Source organism: Bos taurus, chromosome 19 (genome assembly GCF_002263795.3).
Source record: "Bos taurus isolate L1 Dominette 01449 registration number 42190680 breed Hereford chromosome 19, ARS-UCD2.0, whole genome shotgun sequence".
In the NCBI taxonomy this organism is placed as follows: domain Eukaryota; kingdom Metazoa; phylum Chordata; class Mammalia; order Artiodactyla; family Bovidae; genus Bos; species Bos taurus.
The window spans coordinates 21,792,909-21,814,633 of NC_037346.1; the positions used below are offsets into that span (position 1 = coordinate 21,792,909).

A 21,725-nucleotide genomic window follows, 5' to 3' on the forward strand; every position below is an offset into this window, starting at 1 on the left:
TAATGTCTCAGCTTTTTAATATGCTGTCTAGGTTTCTCATAGCTTTTCTTCCAAGGAGCAAGTGTCTTTTAATTTCATGGCTTCAGTCACCATCTCCAGTGATTTTGGAGCCCCCAGAAATAAAGTCTGTCACTGTTTCCATTGTTTCCCCATCTATTTGCCATGAAGTGATGGGACCGGATACCATGATCTTAGTATTTTGAATGTTGAGTTTTTTTCACTCTCCTCTTTCACCTTCATCAAAAGGCTCTTTAGTTCCTCTTCGCTTTCTGCCATAAGGGTGGTGTCATCGGCATGGGTAGATAGAAGTAAAAAAGGATAAAGTCTGGGACTTTCCTGGTGGTCCAGTGGTTAAGACTTCACCTTCCAATGCAGGTGGTGGGGGTTCTGTCCCTCGTCTGGGAGCTAAGATTCCCATATGCATGGGGGCCACAAAACCAAAAACATAGAACACAAGCAATGTTTTAATAAATTCAATAAAAACTTTAAAAATGGTCCACATCAAAAAAGTCTTAAGGATAAACTCTGATCAGTCCTGAGAGCCAGCTCAGTATCCTTCACAGAGCACTGGGGCCACGAGCTGGATGGGGCGCCTGTCTGTGGTGGGGACAATGCTCTTCCTTTCTCTTGGCCCAGATTCCCTCTATCTCCTTCCTGCCTGCAGGCTTCCCCAGGCCCCGCTTCTCCACCTGCTCAGAGCTTCCCTCCGAGGCCCTGTTCCCATCACCTCTGTGAAGCCCTCTCCAAGCTGGGCCAGGACAACCTTGGCACCGGTTGGTTGGTATTTGCAGTCCAAGTTGAGTAATAACCGTATCTTGCTTTGTGCACAAGAACGTTTCATTTGTGCTGGTCCACCTTACCCGAACAGATTATAATGTTCTGCAGAACAAGGACTGTGAGTCATACAAATAATCTCCAAAGGGAAAATTGGACCCTGTCAATCCCTCCAGGGAAAGCCAGGTCATTTCACGGGCTTTTTAGCCGCATTCCTTCCCCTGTGTGATCCATGCCTTGCTCACCCCTCCAGCCCTGCTTTAGGGCTCTGCTTGCCAACCCCCTTGCTCGCTGCACGCAGGGTCACCAGCCTGCTTCCAGCTCCTCTCTCTTCCCAAGCTATTCCTGCCTCAGTCTCAGGCATTGGGGAAATCTGCCTAGAATATTGTCCCCTTTGCTCCTATGCTTCCATTTCAAGTCAGCATCCCCTCCTTGTCCTCCCGCACGACGTCCCCTTCTTATTTCCTTCACTGCATTTATGTACGATCTTGTGTTTGATTGTGTCCTTGTGTTTCGTCTGTCTCTGCTTCTCCATGGGAGGCTTCATGGGGGCAGTGACTAGTGAAACACTGAATAACCTTCCACACAACCCCGGTCTGGCCCCACGTAGGCACTCGGTCCATTATTTGTGGAGTGAATACTAATCATAGTAGCAGCTAGCATTTATTGATTGCCTCCTATGTGCCAGGCATATGCTCAATATTTTATATAAATTATGGCTTATGGATTTGATAATATTATCCCAGTTCCACAAATAAGGCTGCTGAGGCCCAGAGATGCTTAGTGACTTGCCCAGAGCTATCAAGTGGCAAAGTTGGGACTCTGGCCCACACTGCCTGGCCTGCACCAGGTCAGACCCCATCCAGCGTTCCCAGCAAAGGGCTGGATGCGAAGGCCTTGTTGGTTCCAGCGCTAGGAGGGTCAGAAGGAGGACTTCTGCTTTTTCTTGCCTTCATCCTTCTGTCTGGACTTTTTAGAGCTGGGAGGATGGGGAACCAGAAGTCAGAGCATTGTCTGGGTTTTTAAGTAGATGGGACTTCCTCATGTGGACAGATAGATGGAAAGATACAAGGAAGCCTGGCTTGGGCATCTGGCTGCTGCGGCTGGCTCGAGCTGGGGTTTGGGGGGCAGGTGTCTTCTCTCGGGGTGAGCCAGCAATAACTTGGGCCTCCCTCCAGAGGAGGTGTTCCCTGAATCCAGCCTTGAGTTGCCCATCCTCTGCTTGAATGCTTCTCTTATCAAAAAGCTCACTACCTAATCCTGTGAGATCATGGAGGGCGGCTTTGTGAGCCCATAACTGCTCCTGCAACTTCTCCTTTCTGCTCCTGGGTCTCCAGAATGACCCAGATTAAGTCAAAAGCCTCTCTCCACCCAGCCCTTTATCTACACGCGAGAGGAAGAACACCCACCATGTCTGACTCAGGCTTCTCTCTCCCAGGTAAACTTCCGCCCCCCACACCCTCCCCGCTTGTGCCTTCTCTGTGGGAAAGGTTTCCAGACCCTGTCCCCCAAGGTGGACAGTCTGGGCATCTCTGGGGACTTTAGGGCTGAAAGAAGATCAACCATGGAGGAGCTCCTTACCCTTCAATATCACTTTTTGTTTGTTTCAACTATGCATTTTAATACCTATTTTTCCCTGATTAGAAAATAAATATTTACTCATTGGAGGTAATTTAGAAAATACAGGGACTTCTCTGGTAGTCCAGAGGTTAAGACTCCATGCTTCTAGTCCAAGGGGCATAGGTTCAGTCCTTGTCGGGGAACTCTAAAATACCGAAATCACATTGAAGAAAACATATCCAAGCCTCCTTTTCCCTTAATGCTGGGCTTTAAAATGGTGATTTCAGCTCTCAGCAAGTGTTGGGAATGGTCTTGAGTTTCTGTCTGTCACCTCACCCTCTCCACCAGCAGGCCTGGGAGCATCTTGGTGTAGACAAGCAGAGATGACAGATTGTCTTGCATGTCGGCCTTGGCGTTGAGAACTGGTCTGAGGCTACAACCAGGCTCAGTGAGAAGGATGTTGTGATCGCTTAGTCATGTCTGCCACAGGTCCAGGTGGGACAGTGGTGTGGGTGCCACCTGCTCGCCCTCTGTATACCGAGTGATGGGAACTTAAGATGTCAGTGCAGCTGAGATCGGTTTGGTCCCTTAGAAACTCTGTCCCCCAAGTCCTAGAATCATGTTCTGTTTCTTGAAAGGAAACAGCTAAGGGATTGAGTTCTCACTCAACCCTCCTTCCCACTGAAGCACAGCAAGGGGGTTTATGACTCCGAGCCTGAGGCCATTGTGGAAGAAAGCTTTGGATCCTGTTAGACCCTCAGGCAAACCCACGACAGGCTGGGAACCTGGGCCCCCTCGAGGGACAAGGGTTGGGAGAAGTGTGTCCAGGCACTACCCCTTGGGCCTGGCAGAGCTGCCGGGCCAGGCTCTGGCTATCAGGTGCCCTCTTCTTGCAGTTGCTCGTGGCTTGCTGGGGCCTGTGACATCTGCTGCTAGATCCAAACCGAACTTTGGGTGTCCAGCCCTCAGTGGCCTTGTCTGGGGGGAACTTGGGCACCAGGAAGGCCTAACCTGGGCCCTGAGCCTGCTGACCCTCCAGTTTACTTCCCTCTCACTTCTGCTCTTTCTTCCTTTTCTCTTCTAGCCCATGAAACCTCTGAAGGCCACTGCCACCACCTCCCAGCCCGTACTCACCATCCAGCAGATCGAGACCATCTTCTACAAGATCCAGGACATTTACGAGATCCACAAGGAGTTCTATGACAACCTCTGCCCCAAGGTGCAACAGTGGGACAGCCAGGTCACTATGGGCCACCTCTTCCAAAAGCTGGTGAGTCTCCTGTTGATGGAACGTGCTTACCTGGGGTCTCAGTGGAGCCACTGATGTTGAGAGAGAACTGATTGGCCCCAGACCTCCTTGGCTTTCTTGAAGGCCTGGGTTGTTGGTAATGGCTAACACGGCTCCTGATGGGCATTACTGACACTGGGTCATTCTGAGTCCTGGAGAAAAGCCTGGGCTTTTGCCTTGTGGGGAACCTGCCTCGTGCCTGGGCTCTCGGCCTCCCCAGGGAAGCCCTAGAGTTCTTCTAGGGCTGCCGGAGACAGGCCATGTACGTGGGTGCCCCTGGCAGGGGGCTTCAGGGCTGGACCGAAGGCTCCCCTGCGGGCCTCAGCTGATGGAGGGGCATGTGCTGGGTGGAGGGGCAGGCATCCCTCACTTGAGACCTCAGACGTTCTCCTCACTTCCGTGGTACCTATGAAGTGAAGAGTTGGGGTGGAGGAAGACAGTGTCAGCTAACGATCCTCTGCTGAGGGCCCTGGATGGAAAGCACTAAGAGCCCAGCCCCCTACCATGGCCGGGCAGGGAGAAGGAAGGAGGAGGCAGAAGTATCGTGTGGCTTTGGTGTTGGGAAAGGCTGCCTGAGGTCTTAGCTCCTGGGGCTTCCGTGACACTGTCTGCTCCAGCTCAGTGTCTGTCTCTGGCAATGTCCCCCGAGGACCCCCAGTCAGACCCATGGACCCCCCCCAATCTGGCTCTGCCCCCCATAACTTCGCCAGCCCAAGAGGCAGGATGGAGCATAGGAGTTGTGGTCCTGTCCTCTGGGTGTAAGTGGTGGGGGGCAGGGAGCAGGGGTAGGACTTCTCTGCAGGGGTCGGACCCGTTGAATGGATAGGCCTCTGCTTTTCTTACCCAGAGAAGACTCTTGCTTGGATGCTCCGGGGCCACAAGCTCAGCATGCTCAAAACTGAACTCATTGGCTCTGAGGTTCTTTGCTGTCTTCCCTGCCTCTGTCTCAGTGGGTGTGGCCACATCCCATGGATGGATATCCGTGACTCCTTAGGACTCATCCTTGGCACCTCCCCTCCCTGCATCCCTTAGAGTCCACTTCTTTAAAGCTCACAGCCACCTGCTTCTCTCCACCTGCTAGTGCCCTCATCTGGACCACTGCTGTGGGCTCAGGAATGCATTCTACCCCAGGCCTGCCTCTACCTAGCAACAGGAGAATGTTTTCTAAACTCCTGCCTGGACCTCACTTCCTCCCTGCTCACATCTCTTCAGGGGTCTCCCCTTAGCCATTGAATAAAGACCAGTCTCCGCTGTCTGGTTTATGAGACCCTTTGCTGCTGGCCTCGATCCACCCTGGCCTCTGGCTATTGCCTTCCCCACCCTGGTCTCTCAGTTCACACCGCAGATACACTTGACCTCTCTGTACTTGCGGCTCTAGCCTCAAATGTCCTTCTCTGTCTTGTCTGGCATCTCTGGTCAGTTTCCAATTTAAAAGTGACCTCTGTGGAGAACGCTTCTGCAGCCCCTTGAATGCAGCTGCTGTGCTTACACCCTCCATGAACACGAAACTGCCTGACTCCCCAGAATATGCTCCAGGAGGACAGACTGTGTTTTCTTCAGTTTGGACTCTCAGAACCAGTCTAGAACTCAATATGTGAATGAGTGAGTGAGTGAGTGAGTGAATGAGTGAACAAATGAGCCAATGAATGAATGGGCGAATGGAGTACACCTTGTTCTTGGCCCCTGGGGCCAGGTAGAAGTTGGAAGGGCATTGAGGAGACATCACAGGACCTGAGGTCCATGTCCTGAGGGACACACAGAGATAAACACAGTTTCTAGATCCAGGTCACAGCTGAGTTGGAATCCAGGCTCTGCCACAGGTTAGATGTAAACATGTGACATTGGCCAATGTACCCAGTTTCTCCTGACTCAGCTTCCTCGTCTGTAAAAATGAGGATAATAATAGTGTTTACCTTGTTGGATTGTGAGGACTGAGTGAGTTAATACCTAAAAAGTTCTTGGAACAGGACCTGGAGTATAGTAAGTTAGGAAATACTTAATACTTAGTCATTATCATTACCATTATTACTATTATTACTGCTGTTATTACTATTGTTAGGAAGGGGCCCCTGCAAAAGGCATTCTTGCCAGGGAACCCCACACTTCCGGTTCTGGCAGCCCCAGAGTACTAGCCCCCGTTCAGGGATGATGAACACCCAGTCATCACCGCCCACCTGGTCCAGGAGCCTGTGCTGACTGGCTTGAGGGGGAGTCTCTCCTAGCCCTCAGGAGGGCAGAAGAGAGGAGGGTGGGGGTGTGGGAGGAGTGAGTAGCTGGGAGCATAGCGGAATGCCTGCCCAATTTGTCTTTGTCATTTGGACCCTGCTGTCACCAGGGTTCCCCCTTCTGGTTTGAGCTCCACTGGCTTGGCCATGTATTTGCTACCCCAGCCCCCACCCCCCACTTCTCTTCCCCTGCCTCATGAACTGACTCCTGAAGCCCCTGAGCCTACGGGCTTGGGAGAAGGCCGGGGCAGCCCAGGCATCTGGAGGCAGTTTCTTTCCAGCTGGCCTCTGGGTATTTGATTATCCATTACTGAGAGAGGGGAATTAGCATCTCTGTTATTTGTTTTATGAGATCACCCCCGTGCCAAGCTGCTGTTTCCAAAGCAACCTCCACTTCCCAGGGAATGGCCCAGGCAGGCCAGGCGTCGGGCCCCGCAGACTCGGGTGCTCCATGCAGATGGCGGTGCCTGGATGGCCGGTGACCCCTGCGCACAGGCCTTCTGCCCAGGGGGCTCCTGCTTGCAGCCTGTTTCCGGCTACACCCTTGGCAGTGGGTTAGGAAGGTAGCATTCCACCCTGAGCACCCAGCCTTTATCCCTCTCATGGAAAGGTGGACAAGGAAGATGTGTACCTGGAAGGATATCAGTAATCCTGGTTTAGGAAGCAACTGTCTAGCACAACCCCTGTAGCCTAAGATACCAGGGGCCAGGACACTCCCTGAAAGAGGAAACGGACTCCATCCCTTCCCACCCCTGCCCATTTCTGAAGTCTGGCCCATCTGGGGCTGAGACCTGCATGGCTCTGGCCCTGGCTTCTTAAGCATCTTGGGTCTCACTTTTTCCTCTGGCTTTCCTGGGCCCCACCTGCCAGCTTCCTTGAGCTGTCTCTGCCCTGGAGGGCTCCAGGTTCCCTAGCCCACCTCTTTGGGTCCTTGAGGAGTGCAGGTATTGTGCAGAAAGCAGAGTCTGTCTGGGCAGGCCTCAGGGGCAGCAGACTTCCTCCCCTACCCACCCTTCTCCCCGCACCTTGGTGGGTAGAAGGCCCCAGCAGCTGAATTTCCTTGCTACTTCATTGAAAAACAACTTAACCAGAAAATCTAGAGAATAATGTAGCAAACAACAATACACTCACCTCCCAGAATTAACAGACACTAAGCTCTGAAGAATTCAGAGCTTGTAGTAGTGGTGTTAGTCACTCGGTCGTGTCCCACTCTTTGCGACCATGGACTGTAGCTCACCAGGCTCCTCTGTCCATGGAATTCTCCAGGCAAGAATACTGGAGTGGGTTGCCATTCCCTCCTCTAGGGGATCTTCCTGACCCAGGGATCGAACACGGGTCTCCTGCATTGCAGGCAGATTCTTTACGGTTTGAGCTATAGCAACTCTCTGAAGATACAGGGAAAGACTTTTTAATCAAGAAGCTAAAGAATTACAAATGAGGATGAAGTTAGTCTCTCTGCCACCCTTTCCTCTTGCCCTTCCTCTCAATCTAGAAGCAGCTACTGGCATGAATTTGGTGTGTAGTCTTTTAGGCTGCAGTTTGTGGGTTTTGCTACATATCTGTATCTTCTTAAAGCATTGCATTTACTTTTAAAGTGTAGAAAAAAATATGTATATATGTATCATATTTTGCCATTCGATCAGCATTCATTTTGAAACTTCTCATCGTTGCTACACAGAGATCTAGTTCATTCATTTTAACTGCACAGTGTGTATGGGTTCCTTTCTTTGTGAGCATTGGTTTGCAGTCTTTTCACAAAAGAAAAAATGAAGTGGGTAAAATACCCATGTTTACATTTCCTTGGACACACACACATGCAAGTTTCTCTAGAGCAGTGCTTTCTAGTAAAAATAATAGTGTGAGCCACATATATAATTTTTCTAGCAGCAGCCACACTCAGTAGAAATAAACAGGTGAAATTAATGTGAAGAATATATTCTATTTAGCTTAATAGAGTCAAAATATTACCATTTCAACATGCAGTCAAGATTAAGGAATTAGATAATTTACGTTCTCTTTTGCATACGAAGCCTGTGAAACCCAGTGTGTGTTTTACACTCACAGCCCACCTCCGTTTGGACTAGCCACATTTTAGGTGCTCATGTGTAGGGCTTCCCTGGTGGCTCTGATGGTAAAGAATCTTCCTGCAATGCAGGAGACCCGGGTTCAATCCCTGCGTCGGGAAGATCCTCTGGAGAAGGGAATGGCTACCCACTCCAGTATTCTCGCCTGGGAAATTCCATGGACAGAGGAGCCTGGCGGGCTACAAGTCCATGGGGTTGCAAAGTCAGACACGACTGACTAACGTGTAGCAAGTGGCTCCCGTATTGGACAGCGTAGCCCTGGGGTCTGTATGTAGAGAGGATATGCTCAATAGGCTGAACTGAACATATTTTCAACCTTATTGGTTATTGACAAATTATTTTCCCAATAATTATACCAATTTACACCCACCCACAGGCAGTCTTTAAAAGTTCCTGTTTTCCTACATTCTTTCTGACTCTTAATATCATTAGACTTTAACATTTTGACCAGATTGATGGGTATGAAATAGTATCTCGTTGTGGTTCAATTTGAATTTCCGCCCTTTGCTCCTGTAAGAGGAAACACACATGCACAGCACAGAGAAGGCTTTCCATAAATACACCTGCAGAATTGAATTAATGAAACTCGGTTTCCCCTTTTGCAGTAAGGGCTGATGGCATCTGTTCTGCCTCCCCGAGAAGGCGAGGCTCTGTGTGGTCCTAAGCCGGGGAAAGCTTTGTGTTAGGTGCAGACTGACATGCAGATGTGTAGAGGAGAAGGACCTCTGGTTCCTTGAAGGCTGAGGAGGTGGGGACAGGGACCTGGAGGCCAAGGGAAGTGGGGACTGTGCCTTTAAATGCAGTTTCCCAGTCTCAGCATGGGGAGTGGAGCCTTGAGCGGGCCACACGTGCCCACCCCCCTTCCCAGTGCTTCAGCTAATTCCAGGATGTGAAAGACGTGTGAGGCATTAAGGGGCTTCAAACTGTGCAAGACTTTGATGATGCTAAATAAAGCCAAATGCTGCTATGAGCTGAGTTTTAGCAAGCCAACAAAGGCCCTGCCCTGCTCCCCCCAACCCCACAAACCCCCTTGTTAACCTTATTGGCTGAGCCAGTTTCCATGGAAACTGTGGAGTTCAAAGGGATGCCGTAGTATGTTCATTCCTGCCTTTTCTCTCTGCTCGCAGCTAGCCATTTGGACTGAGTTAGAGGTTCTGAGCGCTAAGGGAGCTCCAGGTGCTCTGGTTATGCTTTCATCCATTCATTAATCCTTTCTCCCCATCCCACTCCTGCCCTCCTCTCTCTCCGCCCTGCAGGCCAGCCAGCTTGGTGTGTACAAAGCATTTGTGGATAACTATAAAGTCGCTCTGGAGACAGCTGAGAAGTGCAGCCAGTCCAACAACCAGTTCCAGAAGATCTCCGAGGTGGGCAGCTCCCTGCACTGCCACCCCTACTCAGGGTTTTGAGGGGCTGGTCAGAGCCTTCCAGACTTAGAGCCTCTCCTCTTCTGCTTGCCCGTGAGAAAAATAGTTCTCCTGATGGGTAACAGCCTGACATTTGCTTTTTTGCCCTTGACATTTTCCTTCTTAATATAAGAATATCAATTTCTATATGATTCTGTTATTTTTCTGTTATTTTGATTTAGGTTATTCTGTGTTAGAACAGGGGAAGCAAAAAGAAAAAAGGCAGCATTCTCCCACACTGGGGTAACCTTAAGCAAATCAGTTCCCTTCTTTTGGGCTTACTTCCTCTGCTGTAGAATGAGCTGTCTGGATTGGTCCAGCTTACCCCAAGTCTGCTTGACAAGAACCACCTGCCCACTGTTTGAAATGCAGATCTTCAGGCACCTTCCCTGGAGCTTCAATTCAGAAGGTTTGGGGCGGGGCCCAGGAGTCTATTTTGTTTTTAAACAAGCTTGCCCAGGTGATTTTTATAATCAGAGTGGCTTGAAGGAGTCTGGACTAGGTGATCCTTTAAGATCCTTGAAATCTCACAGAGAGAGGATAAGGGCCCTTTATCTGGAGAAGAAGCTCTAGACCCTCTGGCTAGGAATATGCCTGTCCTTCCTGGGGAGCATCCAATCCCAACTCCATCCTCCTCTACAAGGCAAAGATGTGGCATCATCTGCCGTCAACACTTGTGTCCAGGAAGTGTCCTAGAATTCTTCAGGAGCACAGCCCAGCTCACCCCTTGAGCCAAAAAGATCTCAGGGATATGCCTTAAGGCACTGGCTTTACAATCAAAGTTCCCAGCTCCAAGCTCAGGGTAAGAGAATGTCTGGTTCCAAGGAGAGGGAGCTCTTTCTGCAGTTTTGGAAGTCCTTCTTTATAGGTCTTTCTTGATCCTTTGCTTTCTCAGCTCCAGTGCTAGAAAAGTTGGTGAGATGCAGGATAATTTTCGGGAAGCTACAGGGTTATACCCAAGTTTGGAATCAGCCGAGAGGGAACACATGTGTTGGGCAGATGGAGATGAAAGTGTGAGCTTGATTACCCATCAAAGCTGGATTGAAATAACATGGATGTGGATCTGTAGCCACACTGGGTTTGCTAACACTTCCCTTCCACGTTCAAACACATTTCATGGGGGCAGACAGAGGAGAGCTGAGCTCTGTTTTGTTTCCAAACCCAGGGGTCAGGTGAGTCACCTTCTGCCTGGAAGGATGGCATGGAGCGAGGGGTAGGAAGGTCCCAGTACGTGGAACAGTGAGGCTGGAGAAAGGGTGGTCCCTATCTGTGTTCGAGTGGCCCTGCCAAGGCTGCCTGGGTGCCCGGGTCATGTACTGTCCAGAGAGTGGGAGAGGGTCTCCTCTTAGCCTGGGCTGGCTGCCTGTTCTCTGTTCCCCCTGTTTCAGCAGCAGCAGAAACCCCTGTGCTCATCGCCAAGCTCCCCTCCAAGCCAGCCCTACAAGGGCAGAGCGAGGCCCATGGCCGGCTGCCAGTGGCTTCTCACCCTGACTCATGCGCGGTCGCAGTCGCTCCCTACTAGTGCTGCCGCTTCATTACTGCAATTAGGCCCTTCTCTGCCGCGGAGTGATTTTGTACTTCTAGGCTGCGCTGGAAGCGCGCATGGAGAAAAATTCCCTAAAGCTGGGAATCTAGACACCAGCCAGAGACACAGCCTTGAGAAGCTGAGGAACCTCACTTTTCCCCACCCCCATGCCCCAGGCTCATCCCTGGGGGTTTTCTCTGTCTAGAAACAGCTTGAGGCAGGAGTAGCAAGTGTAGAGTGCCCGTGGCCTGGGCATTTCCTGCCAGGGAGAGCAGACAGCATCACCTGGTACCTGACCTTGGCCTCACCTCACCCCCGCCTTCCTGCTGACAGTCCCCTGGGAGCCCCCACTCCATGTACTCAGTCTTCCAAGGTGGGGATTGCATTACGACTCCAGTTACAGGCCACACTGGTCTACTGGCAAAGGGCCGGAGCTGGAACCTCTGTCCTGAAGGCAGATGAAAGAGGTTAGGATCAGATAAGCCATCCCTGGGGCTTGTTGCCAGCACCCCTGTCCCTTTGTGTGGCATCCAGGGGGGCGTGTTGCTGTTTCCTTCCTGGCAGTTTGTGGGCTTGGATGTCCAGCCCAGGCACAGTAGGTGGGGAGTGCAGCTGGGGCTGGTGGCTGGGTGAGTCCCTCTCGGTATGGGTGAAGTAGAGGTCGGACTGCCCTGCACCTCTCGGCCCCAGGTGCACCACGTCCCTGCTGCCCCCATAAAGGCGTGTGGGACCCCTGTCTCCTCCTCTCCAGGGCTGCTCATGCCCAAAGACCAGCTGGTATGCTGGTGCTTGTCCACTAAAACCCTGTGTGCCCTGAGCTGCTGTGCAGCAGTGGCTGCTGCTGGGGGTGGGGAAAGGGTGGTCCCATTCTTGCTCATCCTCTGAAGGCCCTCCTAGTCGCTGAGGAGGGGCTTTAGGGGACAGGCCTGAGGAGCACTGACTGTGATCACAGTCCTCTCTGGTCCCCAGAGCCCCTCCTTCTTGCCTGCATCAGCCACTGGACCCTAGGAGGCTCCAGGAGTTGACGGGTGTGGCCAGGGGCTCTGGAGTCAGAGAGGCAGAACAGAGCCCACCCATGTCTGTCAGTCTTTGTCTCTTTGCTCCTGTTTGCACCCCTGGGTCTCAGAGCCCTGTTTCCTGCTGTGTTCACCATGGGGAATGGGGAGGCCCGGGGGGTGGGGCTGGGCCTGGTAGAGTGATTCCTCTCCTCTGTTTGGCAGGAACTCAAGGTGAAAGGTCCCAAGGACTCCAGGGACAGCCACACGTCAGTCACTATGGAAGGTACTATGGGGAAAGGGTTGGATTAACAGTCACCTTCCTTTGTCTGGCTTTGTGCCTTGCTTGTAGGTGTGTGCACACGTACTCACACGCGCGCGTGTGTGTGTGTGTGAGCGCGTGCACGCGAGGAGGAATCCAGCCTCTGTCCCCAGGCAGCTGGCCAGCTACAAACGTGCTCCTCCTTAGGATGCCAGCAGGCGCCTCGCTCCCCTCCTCCTCCCCGCTCCACGCGCACCGCCCTCCCTCCCCTCCCCCTGGCTAGAGGCGCACTCAGAAGCGGCTGCTTGGTTCTGGAGGCTGTGCAGCCGCAGCCGCGAAGGTGGCTGAGTGGCCGGGCCGCTGAGGGGAGCCGGGGAGCCCGGAGCGATGGCCGCACGCTCCCGCCACGGGGACGCAGGCTGCCATGGAAATACTTCTCATCATTCGCTTCTGCTGTAACTGCACCTATGGTAACCCAGGCCTCCTCTCGCGGGAGGTGGGGGTGTCCTCCCACCTCTGGGAGCCGGATGGAGTGGGTGGATGGAAGGGGTGGAAATGTGGCCGGCAAGGGGGGGTGGGGGGCAGCAGGGTAGGGAGGGGGAACAAGTGGCTGGACTTGTGTTAAGCCGCGGGCGGCCAGCTTCCAACCTGGAGTTGAAGTCTGGGGGCCCCTCCAGGCAGAGGGGGCTTGGAAATGGGAGGACCGGGCTGAAGGGGCCAGGCTCCTCCGAGGATCTGTGGGGGGAATTCGCGGCTCAGCTCCAGAAGCTGGGAGCAACTTCCTGGAGAGGCTGTCAAGGAGAGAAAGTGACAAGGCTGCACCTGCAGGGGTGGCCACCCCGGGGCTGGAGAGGGGTCAGCAGGGGCCGGTCGGAGAGGGCCAGGTGGTCCAGATGGCAGTGCCCTGGGCTCGGAGGGTGCCAGCTCCTGCTGGAGGGAGAAGTTGGGAGTCTCTTTGTTTAGGGCGAGAGGAGAGGATGGTGAGCGACCAGGGTATTGTGTGCTTGGAGCGCACACGCTGCCTTGGCTCTCTGCTCTGTGCACAGGCGACTGGAGAACGTGAATGTGGTTGGGAGCAGGAAGGAATTGGGTAGCCCCCAGGGGGTTCGTTCTAACCACTGGAGACCCTTGAGCTGAGGTCTTGTCGCTTAGTGCAGAAGGTCCGCGGTGAGTGCTGGTGGGAGAGGGGGGCGTGGCAGGTTCTGCTTTGTGAAGGTCACACCCCCACTGTATGATGGGTGGGGGGCCAGGGGGCAGACGGAGCATCCTCTGCAGCTCCCTCAGGGACAGGGGTCCCAAGACAGGTGTGTGCTGCCACCCAGGTTCTCGGCTCAGAGGAGACTGGCACCAGCCTAGGCAAAGAGGTAGGTGTCCGGAAGCCGGCAGGCCCCACCTTCCAAGGCAAGAGGTACCTTCGGGATGACCCAGGCTGCCTTTGGCAGGGGCATAAGGGTCAAGTGATGCCCCCGGCCTGCTGCTCTGGGCCCCTAGGGCAGGCGGCTGGTTTCAGGACCGTCTTCCCTCCCACCAGGCAGGCGTTTTGTCTCAGCTTCTCTCAGTCACTTTGCTTTCATGTCTCCGTGGTAACCTGGAGCTCCTTGTTGAAGGCTGAACAGAGGCGGGCGGCAGCTTGCTGGAGGAGCGATGCTGAGGTTTTCCGGGCTCTTCCCTGCGACCTCTGTGCACAATCAGCTGTCCCCTCCCCTTCTTAGATGTCCTGTATAGAAGACTGCTCATGATGGAGAGAGACCCTGAAGTCGTCCCTCTCTGGCTGTCCCAGCTGGACAGCACGGGGAGCACTAGTTAGCAGGCAGAGGCTGCCCTGGGCCCCACCCCTCGGCTCAGATCCTGACAGTCTGGACTTGAAGCTGGCCTGGTTGAAGATCGGAGGGGAAATGCCCTTCTCGATCTGGCCAGGGAGTTGGTCAAGTCTCCACTCTGCTTCTCTAAAGAGGAAACAGTCGGCCCTTTGCTTCCTCTTTCTTCCCCAAAAAGGAAGCTTAGTTTTAGTGAAACAGGCTCAGGACCTGAAGTTCAGGGTTTCTTCCACCCCTGAGATGAAGTTGGCTTCAAAGTGTGAGGGGTTAGGTGCGAAGGGGCCCTTACTGACCACACTGTTTGAACCTTCTCAGCCCCTCCAAAGGGTGCTGGTCTGACGTCTGAGAGAGGCTGAGTGACTTAGGGCTCACTCTGGGCTTGCCTCATAGCTCAATCAGTAAAGAATCTGCCTGCAATGCAGGAGACCTGGGTTTGATTCCTGGGTCAGGAAGATCCCCTGGAGGAGGAAATGGCAACCCACTCTCCGGTATTCATGCCTGAGAAATCCCATGGACAGAGGAGCCTGGTGGACTACAATCCATGGGGTCATAAGAGTCGGACAGGACCTAGCAACTAAACCACCACCACTGTGGTTGTCTGCCTTAGTGGTTAGGTACCGAATGTCCACTCTCCAGGGCTCCATGCCAAACATGGTTGGGGGGGTGGGAGGCAAAGGGAGTCTGACTCAGGCCCCTAAGGAGGGGGCTCACCTTGGCAACAAGAGAGGCCAGCTTATCCACTCCTTGATGAATCTTTCCCAGAACCCTCTCAAGGACCACTGGGCTTCTGCTGGTGCTGCCCTCCCCCATGGAGGGGGACGGCTCAAAATTAGGGAGCAGTGGTAGACCTACATTCAAAACCCAGCTGCCTCTTACAGCTTTGTGATTGTGAGCAAGTTACATAAAACTTCTTTGTACTTTGGAGAATTTTCTGCATATGTAAAATAGGACTAGTGATCATTGCTTTCCTTTTTTTTAAAAAAAAAGTGTATTTATTCCTTTATTTGTTTATTTGGCTGTGCCTGGTCTTAATTGTGGCACATAGGATCTTTCGTTGCGGTATGTGGGGTCTAGTTCCCTGACCAGGGGTTGAACCCGGGGCCCCATGTATTGGGAGCGTGGAGTCTTAGCCACTGGACCACCAGGACAGTCCCTTCCTTTTTTAATTAAAAGGAAATAGCACATGTAAAACAGTGCCATTGGACACGGAGTAAAGTACTCAGCAAGCTAGAGAGAGGCCCACCTTGCACAGGTCATGGTTTGTCTTTTAGGCTGTGTGAATGTTGGTTGTGAAAGTCCTGATTGGGGAAGGCTTTTAGGAGGAGGGGGAGAGACGGGCATTGCAACTTGGTCAACGGTGTGTGCCCCAGAAATGGGAACCACATGTTGAGGAGCAGGGAGAGGGGGAGGAGCAGAGGCAGGGAGCAGGTGTGTATGGGGCGGGGGGTGAGCTGTGCACTCTGCATTCTCAGGGGAAGCAGGTGTGGGGCACGCCCATCACGGCCGCCCTGGTTCCCTCCATATCTGACCGCGGCCCCGGGGCCTTGTCCTTGCTCTTGGCCTCTCCCCACCTTCCTCCCAGCTGCCCCTCCCCAATCTGGGGCTGATACATTAGGACTCATTCCATGGCCACAATCAAGTGGACTCTTGAGGTGACTCGAGGCATATTAATAACCCCTCTGAAACCCAACCTGCCATTTGTGCAGACCTCTGAGCTTAGTCAGAAACCTCTTCCTCCTGGGACCCAGCAGAGGGATGGAGGGGGCTGACACTGCAGTATCAACTTTCTCTGGGCAGGAACTCGAGGCCCACCCTGGCTGGTGTCTGCTGAACTTGGATTTTCTCTGGGTCTCGGGTTCTCAGAGAGTGATTTCCCCCTGCCCTGCAGATGGGCTGAGCCACAGGTGGGTACCCTAGACCAGGGGTCCCCGACCTCCAGGATCTCATGCCTGATGATCTGAGGTGGAGCTGATGTAATAATAATAATAAATCAGAGTACATAATAAATGCAATTCACTTGAATCACCTTGAAACCATGCCCTTCTTCCCGTCTTCCAGCAAACCAGTCCCTGGCGCCAAAAAGGTTGGGGACCGCTGCCCTAGACAGCCTCAGAACTTGCCCCTCCTGGGCTGGTGACCGATCTGTATCCTCATTGGCCCAGGATAGGCCAACCTGATCTTGTCCATTCTAGCACCCATTGCCCTTGGACAGGGAGGGGTTCTAGAAGTTGCTAGATTAAGAAAGGGCTGCAAATAAATCATGGGAGGTGTGTTTGCCTGAAGCAGTGGTTTTCAACCCTTATGACATCTCAGAATCCACAAAGGAGCTTTGTAAAAATGCTGATGCCTGGGTTCTGCCCAGCAGAGCCTGCTGTTTAGCTGATGGGAGAGGGAAAAAGAGGCATCTGAATCTTTTGAGAGTTCCCCACTGATTCTAACGGGCAGCCAAGCAAAGCCAGCAGATGAGGCTCAGGGCACACCGCTGAGACTGCATCTTCTCCGTAGCCAGCAGTTGTTTCCAAGTGACCATTTAGCAATGCGCAGGGTATTAATATCCAGGGCCTTGGGGAACTCTTTGGTTTGGGGGCTGGCTGGAACATGAGTGTCAGCCCTGGTACCTGTCACAGCCTGATCCCATGGGATACCCACTCTGGACCTCCTCCCCAGACCAGCATCCTGCCTCTTACTGCTCCTTCAGCAGGGGGGCAGAGGTCATGACCCCGTGGGCAAAGGTGCAGGCCCGGAGCTGAACCACCCAGGCTGGGAGGGGCAGGGCGCAGCTGCCGCAGGAGCTTTGTTCGGAAGTGTTGGTCGGCCAGCTGCCGCCTTCACCTGTTCCCTTGAATCCTGGACATCCTCATTTGGTATCCTGGTCGCCGAAGGGTGTGGCCTGTGGTGTTGTGGGGAGGGGAGGTCCTGCTGAGCTTGCATTTTCCAAGCCTCTTCAGGGGCTCTCTGACTCAAAGCCCCACCTGAATTCCTTTCGGAAATCTTTACCCCATCAGCTGCTACTTGAGAACAGAGCCTCTCCGTGGCCATCAGGCGTGCCTCCCTGGTCCTCAGCCAGGAGGGCATTGAGGGCACAGATAAGGGTCTTCCTCGTGGAGATGAGGTCAACAACATGGGTCAGAACGAAGCATGACGTTCCCAGCTGGTGGGGCCAGGCCTTGGACCAGAGGGATATGAGAATGATGGGGTTTGGGGATACCTCCCTCCCTGGGAAAACAGTGTCTCCTTCTTGCAGTCTGGGGTCCTGGGTGTGACCCCCACTGTCCTGGAGCTGTTAGGGGTAAGGCTGTGTGATTTCAGCAGAGTCCAGAGGAGCATCTGTGTCTGCTATGAGCCTGGTCAGGCTGGGACAGGCCTGGGGGACAAATAGCCCTTCAAGAAATCATGTCTAGTGGGAGTCAAGATGAGGTGGGTGGAAGGGGCCGAGGTCACCAGAGCTGTGTGTCCGTCTTTTGGGGTGAGAATGGAGGCGTGGTTGCTGTGGAATCCACTCTGGCCTCCTGTGAGTGGACGTCCATGCAGGGGAGGGAGGCGGCTCGGGGCACAGGCTGGCCCTTCAGGTCTCAAACTCCTCCCTGTCTTTCATCTGACCTGTCCCTGTTCCTGCTTCCCCAACAGCTCTGCTCTACAAGCCCATTGACCGAGTCACCAGGAGCACCCTGGTCCTACACGTGAGTGTCTCCCTGCCGAGTGGCCAGGGAGGGCTTAGGAGTGGGTGGGAGACTGAGCCCAGGGTGCACAAGCGCCGGAGTCACTGACAACAGCCCATGCGGGGAGTTGGGCAGAGGGTCCCTGGGCCCTGACTGCACCTGCCTGGCCTGTGGTGACCAGCTGATGGGCCCAGGGCCTAAAAATAGCTTGGCCACTAAGCTTGACTTTTGGCCAAATGCTCCCTGGGAGGCAGGCACTTCCTGCCTCCTCATTCCTTGCCTGGTCTCCAGTGTCCTTGGAGCAGCTGTAGGGTAAGTGGGGGGTGTCTCTCCCAGCTGCTTGGTGAGAGGAGACTCCACCTGGTCTGCAGCACCAGGGAGAAGAATAACGACTGCAGCAGTAATAAAGGGGCGCCACTGCCCTGCTGCTCTGACCCTAATTCTTAGCTCAGCGTTTGCAGGCATGACCGAGTCAGAGTAAGGTCCCTAGTTGGCCCCCTTGGAATTCTTTCAGTGCGGATTGAGTTCTCCCCGCTGTCTTCTCGCTCAGCCCCACCCCGCTCGCCCATCTCACCACCCCATCCTTCCCAGGACCTGCTGAAGCACACACCTGTGGACCACCCAGACTACCCGCTGCTACAGGATGCCCTCCGCATCTCCCAGAACTTCCTGTCCAGCATCAACGAGGACATCGACCCCCGCCGGACTGCAGTCACAACCCCCAAGGGGGAGGTGAGCTCAGGATCTAGTGGGGCTTGGCCCCCAGGGTGAGGAGGGTGCCCGGCACCAGCTCGCCCATCCCTGCTCTCCTGCACACATGGGCACCACCGCCCGATGCCCGGTGGCTCTCCAACCCTGACCGCTCAGTCCCAGCCAAGGACAGGCCTTCAGGTCCTGGGCCAACCGCTTAAAGTCCAGCATCTCATTAATCTTCATAATGGTCCACGGAGGCAGATGAGGAAACTGGGGCCTGGAGAGTCTCTCCAGGTCTCCCGCACAAGGTCTCCTGGCTATCAGTGTTGGAACTGGATCCTTTAGCTCGGGGTCCCTGACCTCTGGGCCGTGGACTGGTACCTCCTATCACATCAGCAGCAGCATTAGACTAGACATAAAGGGCACAGTAAATGTGATGAGCCTGAATCATCCCGAAACCATCCCCCTCACCCTCCGTTTATGGAAAGTTGTCTTCCACGAAATCAGTCCCTGGTGCTGGAAAGATTGGGGACCGCAGCCATAGCTGGGGTGTTCTGTCAGCAAGCCTCAGGCACTGACCCCCGCACCAGGGCTCTGTCTGTCTCATTCTTGAATGCAGCCACCTCCTCTGGGCAGCATGGTGTTCTCAGGGTCCTCTGGAAAATAATGGCTCAGGCAGAGGGAGCTTGGAGAGTCAGGGAGAGGTGGCTGAAGCTGCCAGGTGACTGAACTGTCCCAGGTGGGCGCCTGGATGTGGCTAGCAGCTCCAGTTCCCTGGGGGCCCTTTTTGCTAGAGGAGTGGGGGTGCCTCAGTGAGGGGAAGCAATTTGAAGAATCAGAGGGACAGTTAGCTGCGTGGGTCAGCAGCCTGACCCACATATGGAGCTTCCTGTCCAGAAGAGGTAATTAAGTGGCGTTCAGGAGTGAAGGCTGGCTGCCTTTCTGCTCCTTTGTAGTGTTTATGAAGTTCCAGTGTCTCCTGGGGAGGGAAGTAATGAGGGGCAGGATCTGGGGATTGGCTAATGGGACCAGCGCGCTGTCCCTGCATGTAGCCCCAGCCCCGGTTTGCAGACCCTGGAATGTCACCAGCTGGTTTGACTCTGAGGATGTCTGAGAGATCTCCAGAGGCCCTCGAACACTACCAGTTTGGGATCGTTTTAATAGTGTGCTCTCTACGTGCTCACCTACATACGCAGCATATATAGGTCACACAGAGAAGCCCGAGACAGACCGTGACAGCCCCACAGAGGCCCGCGGGCTCAGGGTGGTGGGGAGGAGGCTCTGGAAGTTATGCGTGGAGCGAAATGCTCCAGACCAGCCAGAGCCCAGGGTAGAGACAGCTGCAGGATCCCCAGGACACTGCGACAGCCCCACGGAGGGAAGCCCAGGGTCCCCCATCCAGCCGCCTGAGGCGGGTTGCAGAAGCCACTCAAGAAGCAGAGGCCTGAGTGGTTCTGCAGATCAAAGTTCCGCTGTAACGAGATCAACATCTTAGGCAGAGTTAGGGAGGCGTTTCTAGGGTGGAGGTGGGTGGGGTATGTATGACCCAGGTGGGTCCATCCAGGGATGAGCTGTTGAGGGCTGCGGAGAAATGGAAAGCTACCACTTGCGGATCATATATTACATGCCAGGCACTCTACTGACTGTTCTACATATACCATGGCTCCTATGCTATGGGGGCCAATGTCATTGTCTCCGTTTTACAGATGCTAAGACTGAGGCTCAGAGAAGTCGGGGAACTTACCCCCAAGATCTCAGCCAGGAAGTGGCAGAATCTGGATTTAAGCCCATGGTAGATTAGATGTTAGCTATGAGCTCAGTCACGTCCTACTCTGCAACCCTGTGGACTGTAGCCTGCCGGGTTCCTCTGTCCATGGAATTTTCCAAGCAAGAATACTAGAGCTGGGTGCCATTCCCCACTCCAGGGGATCTTCCTGACCCAGGGATCAAACCCGCATCTTTTGCATCTCCTGCACTGGCAGGTGGATTCTTTACCGCTGTGCCACCTTGGAATCCCCAAGCCTGGGTGCCTGACCCCAAAGCCAGTGCTGCTAACCACCAGGCACTATGGTCCCTCCCTGGAGCCCTACCCCCACCCCCACCCCCACCCCCACAGCTGGATGGGTGCAGGCTGGGCCCTGGGCTGACCCCCCTGAGCAGGCGGGGGTGGGTCTCTCTCAGACGCGGCAACTGGTGAAGGACGGCTTCCTAGTGGAAGTGTCAGAGGGCTCCCGGAAACTGCGGCACGTCTTCCTCTTCACCGACGTCCTCCTGTGCGCCAAGCTAAAGAAGACATCAGCGGGGTGAGTGTGCAGGGGGGTTGGTGGGCGGGGGGAACTAGACCCCACCCCCCAGTGGAGCCTGTCAGCAGCCTGGGGCCATCTACATTTTTTCCCCCCTTTTTAAAAACATATTAATTAATTTTATTTTACTTCATAGCCTTTTTCTAAAAATAAATCATGGTTTTAATTATAAATATAATACAACCAAATTATAGGGGGTGGGAAATAAACCCTGTCACCCACCCGAACATAAGCATCAGTCTCCTGCTGCTATATTTCCTTCCAGTTTTTTTTAAATGTTCTTATTTTTTTCATATACTTGTAATCAGAGTGAATACCCAATTTGGGGCTCTGCTTTTTCCATTTCACGTCATAAGCATTTTCCCTGTTGCTGCTTAATCTTCATAATCATCATTTTACTTTCCTGCATGATGTTACAAGTGGATATGCCATAATTTACTTAAGCATTCTCCTTTTATTAGACAGCTCTAAATTTTTGCTAACTGCAATTCAGTGAATATTCATTAAATCTGATTCTACCATTTATTGAGTGCTTGTGCCATGCCAGGTGCCATGACAAATGCTTTGAATATATTATTTCTAATCTCCCCAGTGACTTCACAAAGTAGGTATTATTATCCCCATCTCACAGATGAGAAAAAAGGCTTAGGAAAGTGAAATAAGTTGCCCAAGGTCATAGAACTAAAGTAGAGGAAACAGGATTTGAACCTTCATCTGACTTGAAAGCTGCTTTTGAGCTCCATCTCTGTACCCAGTGACTAGAATGTCTCTGTCACAAGCAGAAAAGGTTCTTCAATATGTATTCCTACGGTCTTCCAGCCTTATTTTCTTACCACCTATGGTGTGCTGAGGGAGGCAGGCCACAGGCTTAATATTGCAGGGAGGTACAAAGCGAAGTCCTGGGGAAAGTGAGAGAAGGAGAAGCTATTATTCTGAGTTTCAGTAGAGGGGATGACGTTTGAGATGATTCTAAAGCAGAGGTGACAGTCGTAAGCACACATACCTCTGCGTTAAGTCCTTTGCCCACGGCAGACATTACTAGTGGATCACAGCACTATTTCTCGTTGGACCTGGATGTGGCTTTATAATCCTCAACTCATTATCCCATGTGACTTCTATTGAGAAGAGGTGGCATTC

At 53.3% G+C, this 21,725-nt stretch overlaps 1 protein-coding gene across 4 annotated transcripts in view; it reads left to right on the forward strand.

The window, feature by feature from the left end:
• ABR (ABR activator of RhoGEF and GTPase) overlaps nucleotides 1-21,725 on the forward strand; it is a 188,498-nt gene that overhangs the window by 118,488 nt on the left and 48,285 nt on the right. For all 4 annotated transcript variants that reach the window (XM_005220104.5, XM_005220106.4, NM_001046204.2 and 1 more), the window contains 6 exon segments: nucleotides 3,419-3,604; nucleotides 9,188-9,295; nucleotides 12,080-12,140; nucleotides 17,561-17,613; nucleotides 18,184-18,324; nucleotides 20,467-20,588. In XM_005220104.5, coding sequence (XP_005220161.3) covers nucleotides 3,419-3,604; nucleotides 9,188-9,295; nucleotides 12,080-12,140; nucleotides 17,561-17,613; nucleotides 18,184-18,324; nucleotides 20,467-20,588 — 671 coding nt within the window.